General features: G+C 34.9%; 2 protein-coding genes across 6 annotated transcripts; both read left to right on the top strand.

The window, feature by feature from the left end:
• The first annotated feature begins 139 nt into the window (after nt 1-139).
• LOC101256672 (probable galacturonosyltransferase 10) lies at nt 140-9,090 on the top strand. The gene is made up of 2 exons (XM_004237666.5): nt 140-567; nt 7,447-9,090. Exons 1-2 carry the CDS (start codon nt 415-417, stop codon nt 8,896-8,898), a joined length of 1,605 nt encoding a protein of 534 aa, XP_004237714.1. The 5' UTR covers nt 140-414; the 3' UTR covers nt 8,899-9,090.
• Nucleotides 9,091-9,343: 253 nt separating this feature from the next.
• On the top strand, nt 9,344-21,818 carry LOC138337019 (F-box only protein 8-like). Of its 5 annotated transcripts, none has more exons than XR_011220828.1 (4): nt 9,344-9,479; nt 9,768-10,993; nt 11,539-11,620; nt 21,766-21,818. XR_011220828.1 is itself a non-coding variant. In XM_069297258.1 (4 exons), the coding sequence occupies exons 2-3, from the start codon at nt 9,790-9,792 to the stop codon at nt 11,617-11,619; spliced, it is 1,101 nt and encodes a 366-aa protein (XP_069153359.1). In that variant the 5' UTR covers nt 9,344-9,479; nt 9,768-9,789; the 3' UTR covers nt 11,620; nt 21,766-21,818. The 5 variants fall into 5 exon arrangements, 3 of the variants coding, with proteins under 3 accessions (XP_069153359.1, XP_069153358.1, XP_069153357.1); XR_011220829.1 differs by having other exon boundaries at nt 21,757-21,818; XM_069297258.1 differs by having other exon boundaries at nt 9,768-10,809.
• The last annotated feature ends 525 nt before the right edge of the window (nt 21,819-22,343 follow it).

Genomic DNA, 22,343 nt, shown 5'->3' with positions numbered 1-22,343 from the left:
TTTAAAATTTCAAAATCTTAAATTTTGGAAAATTTTAAATTTTCAATATAAAATCAATATGAAATGGCATGTATAAAAATTTAATAGTTAGAAGAAAATAAAATTTATAAAAATCACTATAAAATCTAAAACAAATTTTAAGACAATATAACACAATCAAATTTCACAGTTATTTTTTCTGGTCCTCAAGAAAATTTGACATGCAGCATTCTGCCCTGTTGTAGATCTGAATATCAATCTCCATTACAGTGCCACTCATAACTCCGAAAAAACTCGCTTCAATAAAACCCAAATCTTCAATTCAACCAAATTCTTCGATTTCCCACTTTTGGGTGCCACAATATACTGTGACTGAAGAAGTCACTGTACCGCAGATTTACTCGAAATTATTTGTATTCAGTAGTCGCCGGAAAAATGAGACGGAGGAACTCGGATTTCCGGCGGCCGGTGAGGCGGCGATTCTCCAATGTTTTTTGGTTAACTTTGTGTGGATTGGTCGTATTGCTGCTCATTATTTTGCTCAGCAGAACAACTCGCGATTCATCGTCTAGATTGGTTTATACAAAGGTAATGTTCGTTTTCGTTGTATTATAAATTGCTGTTGTTTTCTGTTTCTAAGCTAAATATTCTTTTTTAAGCTAGATGAGTTTGTGTGGGTTGTGGAATTTGAGCTTTGCGGGTTAGTCAATTACTTGTTAATGTATTTGACATGGACAAACTGAAATGATTGTTGACATTTGCGATCTAACAGTTTGCAGTAGTATGCAATCAGTCTAAGAGTTAACTCTGAATTTCCATTTTAGAGTTCTTGTCAAAATTTACACAGATCCAAACTCACTATCTCATAAACCATAGACTAAAGCTGAATTGTAGATAAAAAATAAGCGAAACTCAATAAGGGAAGTCTGTGCAATGTGAGCTCTAGGTTTATGAACTTTACAAGGCTATATGCTTACACTTGTGTGTGCTATTCACAGAATCTACTAACAAACTATTTTTAGTTAACTACTGGCTAGCCTCCTTATAACAAAGTAACTGGCCATTAAACAATAATTAATCACCTAACTACAAGCTAACTACAACAACAACCAAAGTTAAGTTGCACCACTGTCAATAGTCTCTACCTTTTGTTTTAGATCCTTATTTAGATAGATTTTGATTTTTAATCCAAGTGTTAGCCTTTCCTTTCAATATTATCTCTTAGGTGAGTGTACAACCAATTCACTAAATCTAGTTAATATGTTGTACAGTCGTTAGGTGTAATTTTCATTGCATTTATTGGTTAATAATGGTCATTTTGGTTTGAGAATTGGCAACTAAGGCACATACAGATCTTTTGAAACAAAAAGGGCAAGTTGGAAATTTCTGAAACTTCTTATGAAATTATTTCTATGTCCAAAAGCAGTTTATGCCCGGTTTAATTATTGTTATCCTTTTAAACAGCTAAAAGTACTATGAAGCTTTCTTTCTTTCAAAGATATGTTCCAAGTGAATTTAAAGTAATTGTTTCTTGTCGAAGAACACCTAATTCTTTGAGAATATGTATCAAACTTTTCACCTATTTGGTAATGGCCCATTCCCAGGTCCTTGATCACCGGTATTTTGTTTCCCGACAACAAACTTCTAAAGGATAATTGTAGTCAACTTTTTTTTCCTATTACTTATGGATATTATTGCTATGGGGTAAGTGTCAATAAGTACATTGCTCGACAAATGTCACAAGATCTCCACTGTGCATTGATTAATCAGAAGAGATTATGACTACATTTAGCATTTTGGAGTGAGTCTATAGCTGGGCTTGTGAAATAATTTGACGTTTTTTGGTTACCATGAGCAGTAGTTATTGATTTTGGAAAAATACTTTAATGCTAAAAGAAATCTTGTACAGTAGTAACAGTGTCTGAAAGTATCTGGGCTACTTTGGGGCCTGGAACTAATATCTTTATTTTTTTGGGATTAGGCTATCAAGATGAAATTCATGGTATTGATGGATAAACAAATTTGGTCAAATTAAAGAAACAAAAAGATAGGTTTATTCTTGTTTATGACTTGAGGGTATCGTGAAGATCTGTCATATTAATGCCCTCAGCCTCAAGTAAATCTGCTTCAAAGATGATAAAGATAGCAAATAGAAAAGGAAAAGTTAAGCATCCGAGTCTAAGACATGGAAGAATACCGTAGTCCCTTCCTCCCAAATTTAAGCTTTTGGGAACATTGAGGTGTCCACACTTGGTGGGAAGTTCATAAACTGATCATTTCATATTACACTACCCCATGTCTTATGAAAGAATTAAATGAAACCAAGAGAAATCTGATCAACATGTAGTTTATTGTGGCCTCCACATTTTTCTAGTTTAGCATTAAACAATGTGGTACAATTTGATTATTGTTCAAGTACCTCCATCAAGCTGTGGCAGTCAAAGACAAAGTACAGAGTGGCTCGATCTAGAAGCGTCTTAATAAAAGCCTAGATATTCTTCACGGAATTAACAAAATCAATAGAATACAAAGTATGTATAAAGAAAATAGGTTCCATATAAGTTATGCTGGGAGTTGGGAAAACTTAAAAATTATTTAGGGGCACATGGAAGTAATTAATAGATGAAGGACATAAAAAATATCAATTATACAAGACATACCATAGTTACTTGTCTTCCTTGTGGTCTACGTTGTAATTTGCTAATCTTATTGAATGTCTCAAAGGAACCAAGAATGCAGGGTACCCTTTTCGAAAATTAAGAATGTAGAGTTACATAATATATATTTTAGAAGCAATCAATGTAAAATTGTACCCCTCTGTCCCAATTTGTGAGACACACTAATTTTTTTAGTTTGTCCCAAAAAAGAATGTCACTTTTTATAGCAAAAATAACTTAACATTGAAATTCCCCTTTTACCCTTAATGAAATAATTTATTGCCACACAAATATCTAAGATTTATTTTGGATCACAAATTTTATAAGTCACCTTTCTTTCTTAAACTTGTGTCAAGCCACGCGGTGCTACATAAATTGGGACGGAGGGAGTAAAACATAATTCCTACCTTAGAACATAGGTAATTGGAAAAGAATTCTTCTAACAAATTGAATAATTTATGTAAGCTGAGGACACAAATATTGCTTTTTGAGGTGATCCAGATAAAATGGGGAGGTTTCTGTTATCTGTAGATAACAATGTGGTTCTAAGAGTAGCTGAAAACACTCTGGTATTACTCAACACAGATTTCACCTTTATTCTGGAGTGGTCAATATGGGAAGGTCAAAAAGATTCGGTGAAGTAGTTTTTTTTCTGCTTTTTGAATGATCTACGATATTTTTAAAAAGAAGATAGGAACAGTCTTGGTGGCAGAGGTGTATCCCAGAAGGGGTCACTCGGTTCACTTGAACCCATGCTTCCCTCCTGAAATCATATATAGTAGTGTTATATTTTTTTTAAAAATATTTAAATATAGATACGTGAACCCATAGTTGAAGTATCATACCATGCGATTATGGTTGGGTGCAACTCTCTAAGTGAGGTTAGAAATTTGAATCTTTTATTTCTCTTGTTTTATTTTCCTTTTAAAAATTGGATAACGCTTCTCTAAGTGGTTTGGATAGGTAAAAGTAATTTTGGATCTATAATTTTTAAATTCTAATTATTTTTAGTGATAAGAACCTAAATTTTAAACCGATCAACTTCATATCTTAGATCCAACTGTTCGTAATAGTGTACCCATTATCTCAAAATTCTGGATACGCCTCAGCAGTTGGTGGTTCAGCTCAACTGTACTTCACTCAACTTTCTCCCAAGCAAAAATTTGTTTCTCAAAAATAAAATAAAATCCAAGATTTGCTCTTACGTCATTATGAGTGGTTGACCCATGATTTAAAGACCACATTTGCATCATGCATTAATGTAGGATCTGTCATTGGATTTTTATAATAAGGAATTTTCAGTCAGTTGGTTGGTTCAAAATTAGATTCAGATTGGTGTAATAGATTTTGATATAAAAACCAACTGATTAACAGGCCAAAGTTATTTCATTCCATTAAGTTTTCTTCTCTTCATTTGATTATATTGAATAAAAGTAGAAGAAAATATTAGCAACAACATACCCGGTGAAATCCCAAAAAGCGGGGTCTTGTGAGGATAGCATGGGTAGAGTGTACGCTATCCTTACCACTACCTCGTGGAGGCAGAGAGACTATTTTTAAAAGACCCTTGGTCAAGTGCATCAACCCAAATAACAAAATAAGAAAGCAATGGAGAAAGAGGAACAAATAATAAGAAAAGCAGTGTAAAGTCTACAATACCAACAACAAAATTGTGTGATGATCGAAAATACAATAAACAACATAGGACAAGAACCACAAGGGCATGACTAGTCCTATGAAACACTGTAAAGTCTAAATCTTTATAAGGCAAGGCAACACTCTACCCTTACTAACCTTCTACCCTAATATGCTATCACCATTCCTTTCTGTCTAAGGTGATGTCCTCGGTAATATGAAGTTGCGGAATATCCTGACTACTCACCTCTCCTCGATACTTTTTCGGCTTACCCCTACCCCTGTGCGTATTCCTTACAATCAGCTCTCGCACCTCCTCTGTACTGGGGCGTCAGTGCAGTTTTTCTGCACATATCAAAACCATCTCAGTCTCCCTTTCCTCATTTTGCCCGTCACAGAGGCACACCCACCTTCTCCGGATTACCTCATCCTAATCTTGTCACTTTTAATATGCCCACACATTCATCTCTACATCGTCATCTTCAAAACATACATTTTTTGAATATGTGATTTCTTGACGGACCAACACTCAAACTCATACGACAAGGACGGTCTAATCACCACTTTGTAAAACTTATCTTTAAGTTTAGGTGGTACCTTCTTATCGCACAAGTCCAAAGGCAAGCCACTTTTTCATACATGCCGCTCCATTGTGATGTGTGACATCATCATCATGTCCCCACTACCCTGGAGGCAGACCCGAGGTATTTAAAATTCTCTCTTCGGAATAGACTGTGTGGCAAGCCTCACTTCCACATCCACTTCATCCAATGCAACACTGAAGTTACAATCCAAATATTCCGTTTGGTCCTGCTCAACCCGAACCCTTTAGACTTCAGATAAGTTAAATATAAATAACAATTAAAAAGTGTGCCTATCAGCCAGATAAGTTAGTGAAAAAACATAGATTAGTTTTGATATTTTTTTCTTATATTAAATATCCTTTATAGTATTTCCAATTTATGCTTAATACTTTTTATGTGTATCATATTTCAGAAATTGTAAATTTAAAACATCGAAGGCAAAATTAGCAAGCCATCACAGTTTGGAGTCATAATCAAATCAGAAGAAAATAAATACGTACTCAGTCACTAATTAAAATCACAAAAGAATTGTGCGTTGATTCAACTGAATTCATCACCTATGATTCTAAACTAGGGCTAAAGGAGAGTTGGTGGTATGAAAGAATGAATAAGAAAAGTAAAGAAAATTAAAAAGAAAAACTAAAGGCTTAAGAAAAAAAAAGAATAGGAAAAGGCTGGTAGCGTAAAACCCAGTAAAAAAAAAAATTAGAAGACCACCACCACCACCACAACAACAACATCAACTTACTCTGTGTAATTCCACAAGTGGGGTATGGGGAGAGTTAGGATGTACGCGGATGGTAAAAAAAAAGGAAAAAATAACAAGGAAGTCTGAAGTGGGAAAGTTAGGAGACTAGAGTCAAATTTACTTGAAGTAAAATTAAGTGCATTGAGGGGGATTTCAACTTTGGTTGCAAAGACGAGGACTTGCAAAAAGATTTCTCAACTAGACCACAACACATTCTGCACTTTCAGATGCCTTTGTTTTCATGTCTATTTCATGTTGATATTACATGTATATACAAAGTTTTTCTCAAAGTCTATTGGGAAGGTGGACAATGTAGGCCCCCCCTCTTGTCATTATGCCGGTTCATGTTTGCCAATGATAATTTTTTTCCTATTTGGGAAAGAAACAACAACATACTCCGTGAAACTTTTCTAGTTGGGAAAGTAAAGGATAAAAATAAAAGCAAAAGGTGTGTTGACACTTGAATATATTTTGGAGAATTTATTGGTTTTATGGCGACTGTTTTTGCAAAAATCTTTTCTATTCATATGGCCCTTGATCCAGCAAGGTACTTCTTATTTTCTTCTTACTCCTTTTTAAGCATTTCATCCGACAATTGATATTTATCCATTTATGCTTTTCTATTGCCCAATGCTGTGTTTGCTGCATAGATTCCATGCCATAATGTATTTGCCTAACTGAAGTCAGAGTAATAATTGGAAGAAAAAGCTGTTGGTGATGCTAGAAACTCAAATAGGCTCCCTGTTAGTGCTTAGTGTTTTTAAATGCAGAAACTACACCAGAATCCTGTGGAGCTTTAAGTACAAAGAGCAACTAAACGAGCGGTTTTAGTGAAGACACAAATTAAGGAAGAAACAGAGTTATGATGTAATACAAGCAGAACAACTGTAACAAAAAACAACAATTTTACACAATGGAATTGAAAAACTTCAAAACTTGACATGTAGGAAGTAAAAATCACGTCTATATGCCCTTATCAGAAAAAAATTAGTAAAAGAAAGCATGTCGATGTTAAGAAACCATTTTAAAATTATGTTTCCAGTTGCAGAAAATGAAATTTTTCTAATTTAAATATAGTGCTTGGTTTTCCTCTATATTTCCAATTCCAATTCTTTATCACTAATGTATTTAATTATGACTTTTATATAGAAATTAATAAGACACTTTACCAGCTGTATGCATTGTTTAGTGCTGCCTTAATTAGGTCAAGCTCTTGATTAACAAGACCCATATAAGCTAAGTTGTTCAGACTCTCCAAAAATGTCGGCCGCACCCGTGTCGGATCCTTCAAAAATACACTGTTTTTGGAGGATTTGACACACACTGGTCAACATTTTTGAAGAGTCCGAGCAACATAACATATAAGTGCTTTGGTTCCTGCAGTAGAACACCATGTGAGCAGGGGAATGCATGACCTGCACCTAGCTTTAGGGTTTAAATGCTCTGTAAATGAGCTCAACAACACTATTTGGTTTCTGAAAATCAAAAGTTAAGTGACATCTAGAATTTAGTAATAATTCCAAATTTGTAATACTGATGAGAGGATACATTCTACGGTGTTTTACACTATTTGAATCATACTGTGCTGTTAGCTTATGTGTAGTGGTAAGCTTGATTAAAGAAGTAGGGACTGGGCACAGGATTCCTTATTTACCTACCCAGACAACTACATATGTTTGGAAGAAGAATTTATTAACTCATTAGCTGACGCCTTTTGCAATGAAGACTTCCTCTCTAGTTGGCATTCTCATTTGAAGCTGCAATTTGTTTTTCCCTCTGTCTGACTGTCTCTTGTAAGCTTATGGAAAAATCGGAACCTTTACTCTTTTGTTTTTCTTTGCAGAGACCTTATAGGCATGACAGAATTGCGGATGGTCTCAACATTACTGAAGAAATGCTGAGGCCTGAATCGATGACGAGACAAATTAATGATCAGATTTCTCTTGCAAAAGCAATTCTTGTAATTGCAAAAGAAAGCAACAACCTTCAATTTGCATGGGAACTAAGTGCTCAAATCCGCAACTCACAGATGCTTCTTTCTAATGCTGCTTCAAGAAGAAGCCCCTTGACAAACGGAGAATCAGAAAGTGCAATTCGAGATATGGCACTTCTACTCTACCAAGCCCAGCAACTTCACTATGACAGTGCAACCATGTTTATGAGACTGAAAGGTAAAATCCAAAGCCTTGAAGAACAGGCAAATTCCTTCAGTGAGAAGAGTTCAAAATATGGACAAATTGCTGCTGAAGAAGTCCCTAAAAGTCTCTATTGCCTTGGTGTCCGGTTAACAGCTGAATGGTTCAGAAGTTCCAATTTGCAGAAACAATTCAAGGAAGAAAAGCAAGCAGCTGCCAAACTTGTGGACACTGGTTTGTATCATTTCTGTGTATTCTCAGACAACATCCTTGCAACTTCGGTTGTGGTGAATTCAACGGCTATGAATTCCAAGAATCCTGATATGGTGGTCTTCCACCTTGTAACAGATGAGGTGAACTATGCTGCCATGAAGGCATGGTTCACCATGAACAGTTTCCGAGGAGTGACTGTTGTTGTACAAAAGATTGAAGAGTTTAGTTGGTTAAATGCTTCGTATGTACCTGTTCTAAAACAACTTCAAGACTCTGACACCCAGAACTACTACTTTTCTGGCAACCATGATAACAGCCGTACTCCGATCAAATTCAGAAACCCTAAATATCTATCAATGCTTAACCATCTGAGATTCTATATTCCAGAAGTTTTTCCTGCACTTAAGAAGGTTGTGTTTCTCGATGATGATGTTGTAGTGCAGAAGGATCTTTCAGCCCTATTCACCACAGATTTGAATGGAAATGTAAATGGTGCAGTGGAGACTTGTATGGAGACATTCCATAGATATCACAAGTACCTAAATTATTCTCACCCGCTTATTCGTCAACATTTTGATCCTGATGCATGTGGGTGGGCCTTCGGGATGAATGTTTTCGATTTGGTTGAGTGGCGCAAAAGGAATGTTACTGGCATATACCATTACTGGCAGGACAAGAACGTGGACCGCACATTGTGGAAGCTTGGTACTTTACCACCTGGATTGCTGACCTTCTATGGATTGACAGAGGCTTTGAATCCTTCATGGCATGTCTTAGGTTTTGGTTACACGAATGTCGACTCCAAATTGATAGAAAAGGGAGCTGTGCTGCACTTCAATGGTAACTCAAAACCCTGGTTGAAGATTGGTATTGAGAAGTACAAGCCACTCTGGGACAAATATGTTGATTATAGTCATCCTTTATTACAACAATGCAATTTTCACTAAGTTGTCTTTAATTAATTTAATCATATATAGTTCTCACAGAGGTGGTAATTTTGGGGATCTGTAATGGGTTCTGTGAGATTAAGATATTGTCATCTCTTGTGCTTATTCCAATTTGTTGTAGTATAGCTTTTGAAACAAACATCAAGGCACCAGTATCTTATTACATAAAATTTTCATGTTGTATGTTGGCAAGATGTAATATTCTATTCAGGGAAGAGGGCCATAAAAATAAGCTTGAGCTATTCAAAATAGGTTAAATGTAACATGGTCTTAATTCTCAAGTCAAAGTGCAATAAAATAATGTGATGGTGTGTCTGATTCTCTTGAATTCGAATTTAAGTATCAAAAGATTCTTAATAGAAAATGATATTTATCAGTGAGAATCTAATACAAATATAAAATATAAACGAATAAAATGTATTAAAATATAAAAGTAGGTAGGTAGGTAGCATAATAATTAAAAGATAAAAAGAAAAAGGAGGTGCCAACCCAGAGCTTATCGTTTAGAATAAATTGATTAGGGTTTTGCTTGCCTCTTCTTCACTACTCTCATATCTCATTCTTCTTCCTCAGCTTTCAAGGTTAGATTTTCAATTTCTCTTCAATTTTTGTCTATTTTGGTGATAATTTAGGGTTTTGTCGCTCTTTTATGGTTTTTGTATCCCAACTCACTTTGGGATTGAATGCAAGTTGTGGTAAGATAGTCGAAATTGTTGTGTATTTACTTGTAGAGTTGTTGTATATGCTAAGATCTTATTTTAGCGCACTTTTGTTTCTTAATGACTGACACCGTGGGAGAATTGTGAATTTCATTTTTCTATACTTTTGATCACATCATAATAATTTTTCTTGACATTTTTGCTTCACAGAAGATAAATTGGGAACACCATTATGGTTGGTAGACGTCAGTTACCAAAAGATTTATTAGTGGAGGTTCTATTATGGTTGCCTGTGGAATCACTTGTGCGTTTCAAATGTGTCTCCAAACATTGGTATGCTCTCATCACAAGTCCAAGTTTTGTAGAAATGCATTTCCGTCACAAGCGTAATCATGTCCATCTCTTCATTTGTAACTTAACACTTACGAGGGAATCACATTCCATTGATTTTTCCTTGCTCCCTACCAATATAGTTCAAGGTGTTGTCCCTGAACAAAAAACTGTCCATCAGCTTCAGTGTACCTCTGATTTCTGGTCCATTATTGGCCCAGTTGATGGCCTATTCTTGGTGGAAAATGCATCCTTTTTTGATGAAGGCAATGCTCACTTGGCTTTGTGGAATCCTGCCACCAGGGAGGTCTGGCCTCTGCCTCCTGCGTCCTTTGAGTCTCAGCCATTCAGAGATCACGATGATCAGTTTGCATTGGGGTTTGACCCGTTGACTCAAGATTATAAGGTTCTGTATGTACGAACATTTTGGGATGAAGAGGGACTGGGCATTTCCCCCGATTTCTTTGTCAGCGTCTATTCCTTACACAACAACTCTTGGAAGGACCTGAGACCTGATTTCCCTGACTGTTGTAACTTACACAAGTCCATTGGCGCTACACATCTCAACGGGGTATATTATTGGATCTGTGGGCTTCGAGACAATATCTTCCGCATGTGCACGTTTGATATGGGCAGCGAACAATTTGGGGAGATGCAAGGCCCGTATATTCCATACACACAATGGGGAAAGCTTATGTTGCGTGGTGACTCGCTAGCTATCTTAGTTGGTGGTTTTGGTCGACAAATGACATCCGTATATGATGTGTGGGAAATGAATCTAGAGGGTAGTTGGACCAAAGTTCTTAGTGTTCAACCTCAAATAGGTGCTCATAAGCCTCGCAACGTCTGGGAGGAGGATAAGATGATTTTCCAAATCGCAGAAACTTCACAGTTGGTAGTATATGACCCCACAACAAGACAAGTAATTGATCTTGGCTTTCAGCTGGACCTAATCATTGGTCGCTCTTGGGTTTTCAATTACAAGCAGAGCTTAGTTCAATTAAAGAGAAAAAATGACAGCCAGGGCTAGGATAATGTTGTCTAGCAAATTGAACAACCTTATTAGTTAAGTTAGTAGGCTGGTTACTTGAACTTTCACGTTGTTGGTGAGGGTCTTGCTATCCTCTCTCCCATTTCCACTTCTCCTACCCCCAATTCCCCCCCTCTTTTTAAAAATAAACACTTGCTGACTGTTAGGGGTGCAGATCATTAATCTCTATTCGGATTTTGGATGGTTGGTTATTGTATCTATTTAAACATCAATATGAATTGGTTTTTGGTTTTTACAGTTTGTTTGACCACTATTTGGTTGTCAATATCATTTTTAAGGGTATTATACATGAGTTTGATATATGTACATGCTCTGCCTATGTTAATATAGAGGCATTTGGCGGCTTACACTGCTTAGCTTGTATTATTACAATGAAAATCGTTACGCTAAATGAAGCATGTTGGGTACCCGTCTAGTATTTATATAAGCCGCTAACGAGTAAGAATTACACGCATGAGTTGTACACCAAATTTTGGCCTATAGTTGTGATACAGTGTCATGTCCGTATGTATATACTTGGAAATCAACACTTGATTTGTTATTACACTGTATTTTCAATCCTCTTCTTCACTTTGATTTGCTCTGTTGTTGTTGCTTCAGTTCCTGATATTGGTGTTGCATAAGAAATGGATAAAAAAAGGGGGGACTTATCCAACGGGCTATGCCACCCAAACCAACTGAGGTGAGACTTACTTCTGCTGATATTTCGTATGGGTCGTTATCTTCTTTAAAGCTCTTCTTATGGGGCTTTCTGTTTTTCTTTATATGGTTCTATTCTACTTGATTATGTGAATCTATACTACAAATGATCTAAAAAGCGGTCAACAAATGTTATTGTGAATCTATATATATTTTTTTTACCCTTTACCTGAAAAAATTAGCTTTGTTCAAATGTTTTTTGTGAGTCATAGACTGGCGATTCTGATATTGTTTTCTTCAAAGTATGTTTCTCTTCAGCTTCAGGATTTAGAAGTGTTTATGGCAAGCAAAAAATGGTCAATTTCAATAGCAGAGGCCTAAGTTACGCTTGTGCCAAACAGTAAATTCTGTTGCCAAATTGAATGAATATACGCTAATATCATTAGCAGCTGGACCCTTTATCCATATTGTCAAGATAGGACTGAAAGAGAGACTAAAAGTAAGACATATGAACATCTCATTTATAAATTTGACTGGTTGAAAAATGACACAATATATTTGAGATGTTACAAACTTTGAAGGAGAAAAATAATAGCTCGATTGTTAAAGAATAACAAAAGTCCCACATCGGTGATTAATGAGATGGGTGGACTTCTTATAAGGCTTGGATAATCCTCCTCCATTTGAGCTAGCTTTTGGGGTGTGAGTTAGGCCTAAGACCTAATTTCATATGGTATCAGAGCAGAGTCTGTTTCACCCGATGTTGGGGTCCCCAAAATTAAAATTGCCCACGCACCAAATGCTAACCACTGGACGTGAGGTGGGGTATTAAAGAATGACAAAAGTCCCACATCGATGATTAATGAGATGGGTGAACTCCTTATAAGGCTTGGACAATCCTCCTCCCTTTGAGCTAGCCTAAGACCTAATTTCACACGATGCACAAAGTGATAAACAGGTTCTCCAGATTGTTTTAAAGAACTGTCTACTTACATCTCTTTGTATATATTTCGACCTTTGATGTACTTACAAAAATGCCTGTATACATGTACCAGCCTAATATATATATATATATATATATATATATATATATATTTTGCCATCCTACCAGCAACGTTGAACAGGTCACACTGTCCACCAAAGTTAGAACAAATGGAAAGAATCACCTAGTGTTTTTTGTCTCCTCTAAGTTTTAAATTTGAGGCCTCGGGTTTCTCAACCACTTCATTGATCACTAGGTCACACCCTTGGGTGCCTGTTTAGTATGTATATAGATATCCTTTTGTAATTTTTTTTTGTTTGCTAAAAGCTTTTTATATATTTAATTTGATCTATCATTTAGAATTAATAAAAAGAAAAATGCATAAGTATCCTCTATGATAGAAATTTAGAGACACACCTAAACTTAACTAGAGTCCTATTAACCACTGAAACTAATTTAAAATGAAATAAATACACCACAAATGGTGACATGTCATAGAGGAGAGTGTGTACACTCTCTTGAAGTTAAGTGATGAGTACACAAATTGAACACATGCCATTTTTTAATTTGTCTCTTTGTAATTAGTTAGTACACATATTTATTGATAATAAAACTTATATATATTTAATTATTTTTGTTTCTTTTCTTCGTAAAATATTTATTTTAATTTCTTTTCGCTTTAAATTTTTTTAATTAATTTATTATCTTTTCACTTTAATTGTTCTTAATAAATTGTGTATATTTAAAAAAGCAATTTAAAAGTGTCCTTTAATTTTAATGTCTTAATATTTTTATGTTTTATTTGATTTTCCTCACTTATTTTGATATCCGTACAAAATTAACTTATTTTAAATACAAGACATTTGAAATCAAATCAAAAGGAAAACAAAGAAAATAACCTCAATAGAAAAATAAAAGAGAAAAAATAAATGCAAGTAAAAAAAAATAGTTTCCATACAAGGTAAAAAATGTTAACTTATTTTAATTGCAAGATAAAAAAAATAAGAATATTTTTCTTATAAAAAATAAATTATATTTTTAATAAAAATTGCGAAATATTATTATAAAAAAATTTAAAAATATATATATTTTTAAAAAATTATTTACACACATAGCAGGCGAGTGTGTATAAACACAACCAACTTGGGTGGTTGAAGGTGATACATCAGTACAAAAGGTGCACAAATATACGAATAAAATGAGTTTAGGGGGCAATAGGATATTAGTTAAGTTTAGGTGTGTCACTGAGATTTCAGTCATAGGCTAGGGGGATACCTATGCATTATCTCTTAATAAATTAAAGGTATTTGTAAGATAAAGAGATAATGTCAAAAATCTCTTTGTATTTTTGTAGAGTGAGGTATTTGCAAATATACAAGTACATCCATCTAAGGAAATAAAATCATAAATTTCGTAAATATCTCTACCTATGATCGTGCTATGTATATTATATTTAGATGTACATATATTATGTAACACCACCCTCAAGTTGGAGCATAAATATTAATCATGCCCAACTTGTTACAAAGATATTCCACTCGGTTTTGTTTATAGCCTTTGTGAAAATATCAACCAATTGCTCTCCTGTCTTCACATAGCCAACCATTAGAAATAATATTCTCTTGAATCTTTTCACTACAAAGTGATAGTCGACCTCAATGTGTTTTGTTTTCTCATGATGCGCTGGCTTTAAGGCATTGTGTAGAGCATCCTAATTGTCACACCAAGCCCGAGGACTCTGCTTCAGACCATATAGAGATTTTTCGAGATAAACTTTTTCATACTCCCCTTGAGCAACAAAACAAGTGTTTGCTTCATATGCATCTCTTCGAAGAGATTACCATGATGGAACACATTCTTGATATTTAAATGATGTTAGGGATAATGTTGAGTAGTAGCCAAGGAAATAAACAAACAGACAGAGGTGAGCTTGGATACTCCGCAGAAATAATCCATCCCATAATTTTGAGTATAGACTTTAGCCACAAGTCTCACCTAATGTCTTGCTATAGAGCTATCAGGACTAACTGATTGCAAACACCCACTTGCATCCTATTGTCTTTTATCCTTTTGGTAAATCCACCAAATTGTATGAGTGATTCTCATCTAAAGCATGTATATCCTCAAGAATTGTATCATGTTATTCATATTCAAAATTTCCTTCACTGTTTGGGTACTGAGATAGGTCTACAAAGGAAATCAAGGAACTAGATGCATAAGATAAGTGGTCGAAACAAAATTAGTAATGAAATATGTAGATTTGCACTAATGTGTACTTTTCTGAAGAGCAATAGTGGATGAGGATTCGATGATTAAGGAATTGATGTAGGAAATGAATAATCGATTTCTCGACTTCTTCATTAAACTTGAAAAATTGGTCTTTAGGTTGACAAATATGGAGAATGTTGAATTCTTAATAGAAGAACTAAGAGATAGAGGAACAACATCATTTGATTGCTCTGAATCAATAGAGAACCGTTTCTTCTGTATGAATGATTAATTTGATCGACTAACCACTCGCCTTTCTCTCCCTAAATTGTAGAAATGGGAGGTGTATAGAAGAGTGGTGTAGTCTCCTAAAATACTACATTAGTGGACACTAAATATTTGCCAATTCAGTAATATAAAAAAGTTATCTTCTGAAGGAAAGAGTAGCCCATGAAAAAGCACTTCAATGCCTTGGGCTTCAACTTGGTAACAAATGGTCGAACATCTCGAATATAACATGTGCTCTCAAACACCCTAGGCTCCATCGAAAATAGTAACTTGTTTGGAAAGAGAACATTGTTAGGGTCATCATCAGCAAACACGCCAAAAGGCGTGCGATTAATCAAAACATTAGAAAAAACTAGCTTAAAAATTGAGTAAACTTGTTTATTAACCCTTTGACCCGGCAAAATGTGATAGTGTTTTGCAAATCAACATGACTCACATTCCAATGTAGAAATATTCTGGGATTGAGGGCGTAGCTTCTTCAACTAAGGTAGAGAAGGGTGTCCTAATTGACAATGTGCTTCAAATTGAGACATAACACTTGACACAACATGTTTATCCAACTTAGCAAAAGTCTTACCTGTATTGGATTTCTTTAAGTGATTTCTAATTGCAAGATCCAAAAAATGACTTAGGTGAATCTAGATCCTAACATGTTCGTCGTGTGGTTCAAGGTCCTAAAATGGTTAATATGTGGGGTTTAGACAGTGTCTAAGAGTTTAGGTACATTGGAAGTCAAACATTAAGGAACGACTAAGTCACCTATGTGCCTCATATGTGGTTTTATGTGTTTATGTATGATTCATGATGTCATAAGGTTCTTAAATGATTTATTATAGTGCATATAGGCAGTGTGTCAAGTTTCCTGAAGTTTGGAGGTCAAACGTCCAAGAACGTCCATGACGTTCGAAAGGTTTGCCTTGAAACGACCTTACGTGTCTATTTATGTTTCATCGAGTTTTACATGTTTGTTTTGGATGAAACTCATGTGGTATGTCCTAAACTCGTATATGAACATATTTGGGTTGGAAAAGTCTGGGTACGACTCCACATAGGACCCACAAGGGGCCCTACAAGAGGACCCCAACATTGGAGCTCAACATTGCCAAGCAGTGGGAATCGACGACCCAAACGATGGCCAGTAGACCAGGAAACGGCCCGTCGATGGGTATCATTGATGGAGCCACTTGGCCTTCAGGTTGAGGAGTTGCAGGTGCAACCCATGAGACCCTCGTTGACGGGGCGTGGGTGAGACCATGGACCATCGATGCTTGCGTTGATGGGCTGTGTGTTCTCCTGCCAGCTTTCTGTTAAGTTGAGGGGTGAAGTTGTAAATTCACACCAAGCACCAATAAACCTTTGGACGGTTGTTTTGAGTATTTATGGGTATTTTAAGAGTATATCAGTCATTAAACTCTCATTATAACTCGAACACCTAAATCAAAACACATTCCCTCCAAAAGTTTCTTCAAAAACCTACATGAGAGTTCAAGGTAAAGTTGGAGCTTGAAGATGGTTCTTCAATGTAGTTCTTCTTCAATTATCATTGGGTTCTTCTAGTAAGGTACGAGAGTTCTTCATCTAAGGCTTTCTATCACCTTAGAGCCAATTTCAGAGATGATTTTCAAAATTTATAAAAAGATGAAAAAGTCCAATTTCTACTCTAAGTCTTGGGTTCTTGCATAAATGGTTTTCAAATGTTTATATATGATGTAATTGATGTATAATTGATGTATTCCAATGAAATTCTGCATGAACTTTTGACATTCACAAATCTCTCAATTTGACTAAATTATGGATTATGTGATCATGCTTTGATATTGATGATTCAAGTGTAGATTGTTATGGGCTTTTGATTCATGTATAGATTATGGATAATTAGTTTATAGGCTGTTTCAATTTGACAAAGTGAATATTTTACATTCTTAGATCTATTAAATATTTAGCTTATTGAATTGAGATTGACTTAAGGATTATGATTTCTAATGTAGTTTTCTATGGTCTATCTAATGATGCAATAATTGTAATTAATTGATATCTAGGTTGTATTAGATTGATGAGTATGTAATTAATTGACCTAGTTTCATTGATTATTGTATAATTATATTGAATTGTTGGTTATGACCATAAGTAAGGGCATTATGATATCAAATTGGATGTTGTAGCCTTGAAATCGAAGTGGTAAGATGGAGTGGGGTATGATGCCCTAATTCCTTTTATTTTATGTTAACTAGACATTAATTATGTTGTGATTGGTGTGGTCCACTTATGGTGGCGGTGCTATGTGAATTGACGTGGCCTTGTCGGCATTACTTTATGTAATATGATGATCATAGCTACTTGAAGTATTATGATGTTTTGTATAGTTGTGTTATGTGAAGTATGAGTATGTCTATCTATTTGTGAAGTAAGGTGAAAGTATGTGTTCTTTCTATGTATGTTAGGAAATCATATAGACTATGACTATGTGCTTCTATGTGTAGTCTTAGAGTTGATGCATGATTGTTCCTACTTGACTATATGAGTCTATAATTGTCATATTGATGATAACATGTTTATGTATAGGATGACTTAAAGATGATAATGCTTATTCCTGTGTTTATAAAATGACTAGTAATATGTGTTAAGGTGAAGGATGTGGTGTCTTGTCTTGGTTGACTTGTGTCCCTCGCCATTGGAAGGTAGCCCTAAGGAGACATCTTTGGAAGGGTAAATGTGATTAGGTTATGAACTAGATATGGAACCCAATTGTATGAACCTTTAATGTGAATTACTCTATGAGAACGAAGGCTAGCACCGAGTTAGTATGGTAAGTAAAGTAGTTCTAGTTAAGTATGAGACTAGATTACAAAGAATGACCTTCATATTCCTTAACCATGTGCCTACATTGGATGTGTCCAAGTTCTACCATTGGCAAGTGGAACACCCTCATCGGAGTAGGTTATAATTTCGGATTCCATGTCTTGCTACCATGGAATATGGAATAACCGACATAGATCATTGTAGCAAAGCATGGAATCCGGAGTTGTAACCTACTCCGATGGAGGGTGTTCTACTTGCCAATTGTAGAACTTGGACACATCCTATGTAGGCACATAGTTAAGGAATATGAAGGGTTTCTTTGTACTCTAGTCTCATTCTTCACTAGAGATACTTCCCAAACCATACTCGCTCGGTGCTAGACTTTGTTCTCATAGAGTAATTCACATTAATGAATCATATGAAGGGGTTCCATATCTAGTTCATCACCTAATCACATTCGCCCTACCAAAGAGGTCCCCTAGGGCTGCCTTATAATGGAGACGAAGATAGCTTGATGACTTTCCTAAGGATGATATGATGCCGTTGCAGCCAACAAACCTTAATTCCATCTTAATGACTTTCCTAAGGATGATATAATGCCATTCCTGCCAACCAACCTTAAGTCCGTCATTCATTACAAGAAGGATACCATTACGACTTACGAATTTTGACTTCAAGGTTCATAACCTTACCGCTAGGTTTAAGGTTTCACATAAAGGACCTTCTTAAAATCATTCAAGGTCTCATACATACAAGTTTAAGAGGCTTTAGCATCCTAAGTCAAGACATCTCATATTTACATTCATACATGTATCAAGTAAGGGACACAAGTCAACCACACAAGACACCAATACTTCACTTTAGCACATACTGCATATCTTCTAGAAGCACATAGGAATAACCATTATCATCTATAAGTCACCCTATACAATACTATAACATCATCAATATAACCACTCATAGACTCATATTGTCAAGTAGGAATAATTATACATTAACTCTAAGACTACACACATAAGAACATAGTCATAGTCTAACATGATCACCTAACAAAATCAATAGAAGAACAGATACTTTCACGTTACTCACATGTAGATAGACGTGATCATACTTAATATAAATCAACTACACAAATCATCATTATATATCAAGTAATTTCCGACGAGGCCATGATCGTCATAATACATAAAGTAACGTCGACAAGGACATATCATTCACATAACACCGCCACCATAAGTGGACCATACCAATCACAACATAATACAAGAGCTAAATTACATAAAATAAGTATAAATAGGGCAAAATACCACCAATCCATTCTTACCACTTCAATCCATAGCTAAATCACCCAATTCAATACAAAAAGCTCTTACCCATGGCCATGAACATCAATTCAATTCAAAAACTATAATACCCAATGAATCTAGGTCAATTATATATATATTTATGAATCTAATACAACCTATACATCAATTGAATACAATCCTTACATCATTCAATATCTCGTAGAATATGGTTCATAGGTATTCAAAAAATATGGTTCATCAATTACATGGGTTCACAGGTTAATTGAGTTAAAATCATCTAATTAATATCAATATAATGAATATATAATGATTCAAAACCTTTAATGCAAGAATCCAGTGATAGATCATAAAATTGGACAAGGTCATCTTTAGAAAACTTTGGAAATATCTTTCAATTCTGGGATCCTTGATGAATAGAGTTTTAAGGATGAAAAACCATACCTCAATAATTTTAATTCACGAAATTGATGAAGAATATGGAGTTCTAGATAATTTCTTAGAGATTTTGGGGTTTTGATTTGGAAGAATGAATTTATCTAGGTATTTTAGGACTTCTAAACCCACTTGAAATACCTAAAATACCCCTAAGTAACCTCCCAAACGACTTGGCCACAGACGGACCGTTTGTCCACAAACGGACCGTCTTGTCTGGCCGTTGTTTGGCACTAAGACTGTCAATAGTGATCTTGATCTCCCTAGGCTAAGTCTTGACGAACGAATCCCATCGACGGGGCTTTGAATGGCCAATGAGCCGTCGTTTGCCTCAGTTAATTGGGGTTGGTCTTGACAGCCTTTGGCTCTAGGAAGGGTCCTTTCTCAAGGACCGTTAGATGGTTCTTGGGGACTTTTTCTAAGACATTTACAACTTGATATGTTTGTATACGAGTTTAGGACCTCTCATATCAATTTCATAAAAAACGAACGCGTAAAATTTGACGAAACGTGCTAAGAAACACAAGGTCGTTTTAAGGCAAACCTTCCGAACGTCATGAACGTTTTTGGATGTTTGACCTTCAAACTTCATGAAACATGACACACTTCCTACAAACACTATAATAACTCATATAAGTACCTCATTAACTGAAAAAACACACATATAGGAACATAACACCACATGAGGCACATAGGTGACTAACTGTCGAACGTGTTGGTCGTCCCTTGACGTTTGATTTTCAATTCACCTAATACTTTTGACACTGCCTCAATACCACATTATAATTCATTTTAGGACATTATACCCTTATTAAAAACATTTTAGTTTCTAATTTCACCTAAGTCATTTTCGAGGTGTCACACAAAGTTATCTCTTATGACTTCCCTAAGCTCATCAAAACAATCCCTGTCAATAGAAAATCTTGGTTTTTGAAACTCAAGACTGTTTAACATGTGTTTTGAAATCCTTTCAGACTTGGTTCTTTTGATGGGTATTCCATTAAGTTCAGGCTTATCTTTCTATTTTTTCTTCTTTTTTAACTTTGCCATATGTTGTGAAGCTTGTTGCAGCTTCCCTAGCATCACTAATGATTCCTGTAAATCAAAGGCGCCTTTCAACAAATCTTTAGCAATATCATTGTAATGTCTTTTTATGGTGATGCCCTTAGACCATAAGTCAATTACTAAATGGGTTAATGTATTTTTATTTTGGTTGGGTAGGATATTACTAAATGGGTTGGATAGAATACTAAATAAAAAGTAAAATTTAACTACAATTAAAAATATATACAAACGGAGCCACATAGGCACCATTTAGGTGCCACATAGACTAATAAAAATGGTGACACAACACTTAACCTTACATGGGAAAATATGTACCCAAAGTTGGATGGTAAGGGCAAATATATCAACAAAGTATGACGAAGGGTACATATGCCCCTTTTTTAAGAATTCAAAGGTATATATGACCCTTTCCCGTTTAATCAAACAATTTAAGGTGTTTTAAGTGTATGTTTCTTCAAAGTGTTTCAAAAGTTATTGTAGAAACACAACTGATATTTGACTAGACTCTAAAATCATTTTATTTTGAAAAGTGCCTTTAGTAAAAATCTTTTTAAATAAATTTACTTTTGTGAAAAGTAATTTTTGTTTAACCAAAATCTAAAAAATAATTGATTAATCATTAGTTTCGCCAAACTTATAAAAATACTTATAAGTGCATTTTTTCTCAAAATTATCTTTCTACCTTTTTAGCTTCTATAAAATAATTTTGTTACATTTCAACAAAATTTATTTTCTCACAAAAATCTAATCAAAGATCTTACTTTCTTAAAAGGCAAAATTGCTTATTACCTCCAAGAACTTGAAACTTTTTATTTATTGTACACCTAAACTATATTCTGTTTTAATTACCCTTGAACTTGTTTATTCCTCCATCGCGTACACCTTTATTATCCACCTGATCCAATCGTAACTACACGCACGTGACAGGTTGACAAAAGTGGTGATGTGGATTTTTAGCTGGATAAATATTAGCCATCTAAAGAAATAAATATGGCAAAAATAAATATCAATTCTTCTAACCTAAAACTTTTAGCTGAACTTCTCACTAAGCTCAAAACTTCTTACTATGCTCCAAGAAGTGTAATCGACGATGTGAAGTTCTTGCAGATTTCAAAGCTTTTGGCTCTCTAAGAAGTGTAATCGACGGAGTAAAGGGCAAATTTCGCAAAAATCTTTCTGGATTTGGATCTTCTTAGACTTGAAATTGTTCGATTAAATTTCAAAATTGTCTAAAATTCTTAGCAAGTAAGTGTTATTGTTTGATTCTTTTACTGTATCATTTAAATTTTTCCTTATTTTCATTTAAGAATTCGCCAAAATTCGACTAGGGTTTCGTCATATTTCCGATTGAGTTTCCTGTTGATCTTCCAATTAGGGGTTTGATGGTTTTCAACTAGAATTTTCACTTAAGAATGCATTATTATGAACTTGTTCAGCTTGTGTATGCCAGAGTATTCGGGTTTTTGGTAATTAGTTCAAATAAATTAGGGCTATTTAGTAAAATTAAGATTCTAGGGTTTTGATTTCAATATTCTATTTTGGTATTTTTGAATGTTGAGTTTTTTTTTTGTAATTTCCTTTTGTATGTTTGTATGATGTTGAGTAAAATCAATATTTTAGGGTTTTAGGGTTCCAATCCATCTATTATGTTTTTGTATTGTTAAGTATTATAATTTCCTTGTATA

Source organism: Solanum lycopersicum, chromosome 4 (assembly GCF_036512215.1).
Source record: "Solanum lycopersicum chromosome 4, SLM_r2.1".
NCBI classification, from domain to species: Eukaryota; Viridiplantae; Streptophyta; class Magnoliopsida; order Solanales; family Solanaceae; genus Solanum; species Solanum lycopersicum.
Note: the sequence above shows the minus strand (reverse complement) of the source record. Positions and strands in the feature narration are given on the sequence as shown.

Bases quoted from the DNA above. Each gene is read 5' to 3' on its own strand.
- LOC101256672 (XM_004237666.5), top strand. From the start codon at position 415: ATGAGACGGAGGAACTCGGATTTCCGGCGGCCGGTGAGGCGGCGATTC. The intron at 568-7,446 runs GTAATGTTCGTT...TTTTCTTTGCAG, and splicing joins CTAGATTGGTTTATACAAAG to AGACCTTATAGGCATGACAG.
- LOC138337019 (XM_069297257.1), top strand. From the start codon at position 9,790: ATGGTTGGTAGACGTCAGTTACCAAAAGATTTATTAGTGGAGGTTCTA.